This window comes from Seriola lalandi, unplaced genomic scaffold (genome assembly GCF_002814215.2).
Source record: "Seriola lalandi dorsalis isolate HSWRI2012SDOR001 ecotype SW California unplaced genomic scaffold, Sedor1 jcf7180001959800, whole genome shotgun sequence".
Classification (NCBI taxonomy): domain Eukaryota; kingdom Metazoa; phylum Chordata; class Actinopteri; order Carangiformes; family Carangidae; genus Seriola; species Seriola lalandi.
In genome coordinates this window covers 1-1,568 of record NW_019430469.1, presented here as the reverse complement: position 1 = coordinate 1,568, position 1,568 = coordinate 1, and the positions used below count along the sequence as shown (strand labels likewise).

The 1,568-nt window shown below is 42.0% G+C and overlaps 1 protein-coding gene across 1 annotated transcript; it reads right to left on the bottom strand.

Annotated features, from left to right (window-relative positions):
* Positions 1–6: 6 nt before the first annotated feature.
* Positions 7–1,471, bottom strand: LOC111663400 (transcription factor XE1.1). The gene is made up of 3 exons (XM_023417608.2): positions 1,206–1,471; positions 799–952; positions 7–401 (listed from the first exon to the last, which is right to left on the bottom strand). Exons 1-2 carry the CDS (start codon positions 1,372–1,374, stop codon positions 810–812), a joined length of 312 nt encoding a protein of 103 aa, XP_023273376.2. The 5' UTR covers positions 1,375–1,471; the 3' UTR covers positions 7–401; positions 799–809.
* Between the last annotated feature and the right edge of the window lie 97 nt (positions 1,472–1,568).

The window sequence follows — 1,568 nt, the reverse complement described above, 5'->3', positions numbered from 1 at the left end:
AGCTCAATAACATAATAAATAGAAAAAAAAGAAACAGACAAACAAAAACAATTGCTGTTACAATGCATTCGTCAATTCAGTTTAGGCACAAGGCAATTTCCACATACGGTTTGAGGAGATTGCGAAGTCTCTGATTGTTCAGAAGCCACACACTTCTTGCAGACAGTGATATGTGCTGAAGATTTTTCTTTGTGGGGAGAAATTTGCAGATGGAAACTGGTCACAGGGAGCTAGATGCTTGGCTCTACCTCAGTCTTAGGATTGGATTGTGTTAGTCTTGTGGTTTTGCTTCGAGTGGTCTGTCTCCTCCAATTGGTGTCACAAAATGTGAGTCCTGTCTGTCACTGGGAAGCAAGGTCACCAACTCAAAACGGGACAGAAATGATCTGCATCACTTTGATCTGGAGAGAGGTGAGGAGAAATACACCGATCAGAGGTGAACATCAATAATTACACAAAATAATTTCCATCTGTACTTTCGGTTTGAGATTATAACACATTAATACTTTCAAAGCTCCATCACTACTCTTTCACATATTTATAGAAAATTTTCCTCAATGCATTAGTCGATCAACATAACAATTAATCTGCAACTAATTGATTAATCACTTAAGTCACTAATTGTACCAACCATAAGAGAAAGCCATATGTTAAAAATTAGTTTTCAGAAAAGACAAAAGAAGATACAAACTTGCCTGCCTCATATCCAAAGATGATTGATTAATTAATTATTTGAGACAATAATCCTCAGGTTAATCAATATTGAAAGTAAAGGTTAGTTGCAGGAAGTGGGAGTACCTGTCTGCTGCTCAAAGGTGGCCCATGGGGTTGGATGTGTCAGTCAGGCCTGGATGGACTCCTGTGTGGCCTTGCTGGGCGTCACTGGAGCCCCCAGACACTTTTTCCTCCTCCCTTCTCTTAAGGCAGGCTGCTTTGGGGTTCAAATTCCGCTCTGTAGTTTCAGAGAGACAAGAATCAAACTTTTGCGTCGCATTTCTTTGAACACAAAACGTGAGAGCTTTGACCTGTTCATTTCCTTTACGGAGAGGATGTGATGCAAAAATGAAATTACCATGTGCAGGAATATCATGTGAAAATATATTACACGTTTCTGAAGAATCAATATTGATTTGATGTGACGTAGCATTGACATTTCAGTTATAACATTAATGCGGGGATAAAGCTTTCATTAGCTGGACACTGACCTCTGACTTGCTGCTCCAAGCTAAGTATGACAGCCACAGCCTGATGGAGGATGAGCAGTTTAGTCTGAGGCTTCTCGCTTTTCAGGTGCAGCTGGCACATGCGACCCAGCTCCTTGAAGGCCTCGTTGATGTCTCGCACCCTCAGGCGTTCACGGGCGTTGTTAGCCATCCTCCTCTCGCGCTCTCGTTCAGCCTTCTGCTCCGGGTTCAGCTCCTCGTCTTCAGTGATACTGTGGCAGGGAGAAGAAATCCACCTGCAGTCAGATCACTTTTTTTTACAATCACAAAGTCGGGGCTACTGCTCAGGCATAACCACAAGGCCTGCTCTGAACAATTTTCAGTTCAAATAATTATTTTTCTCAC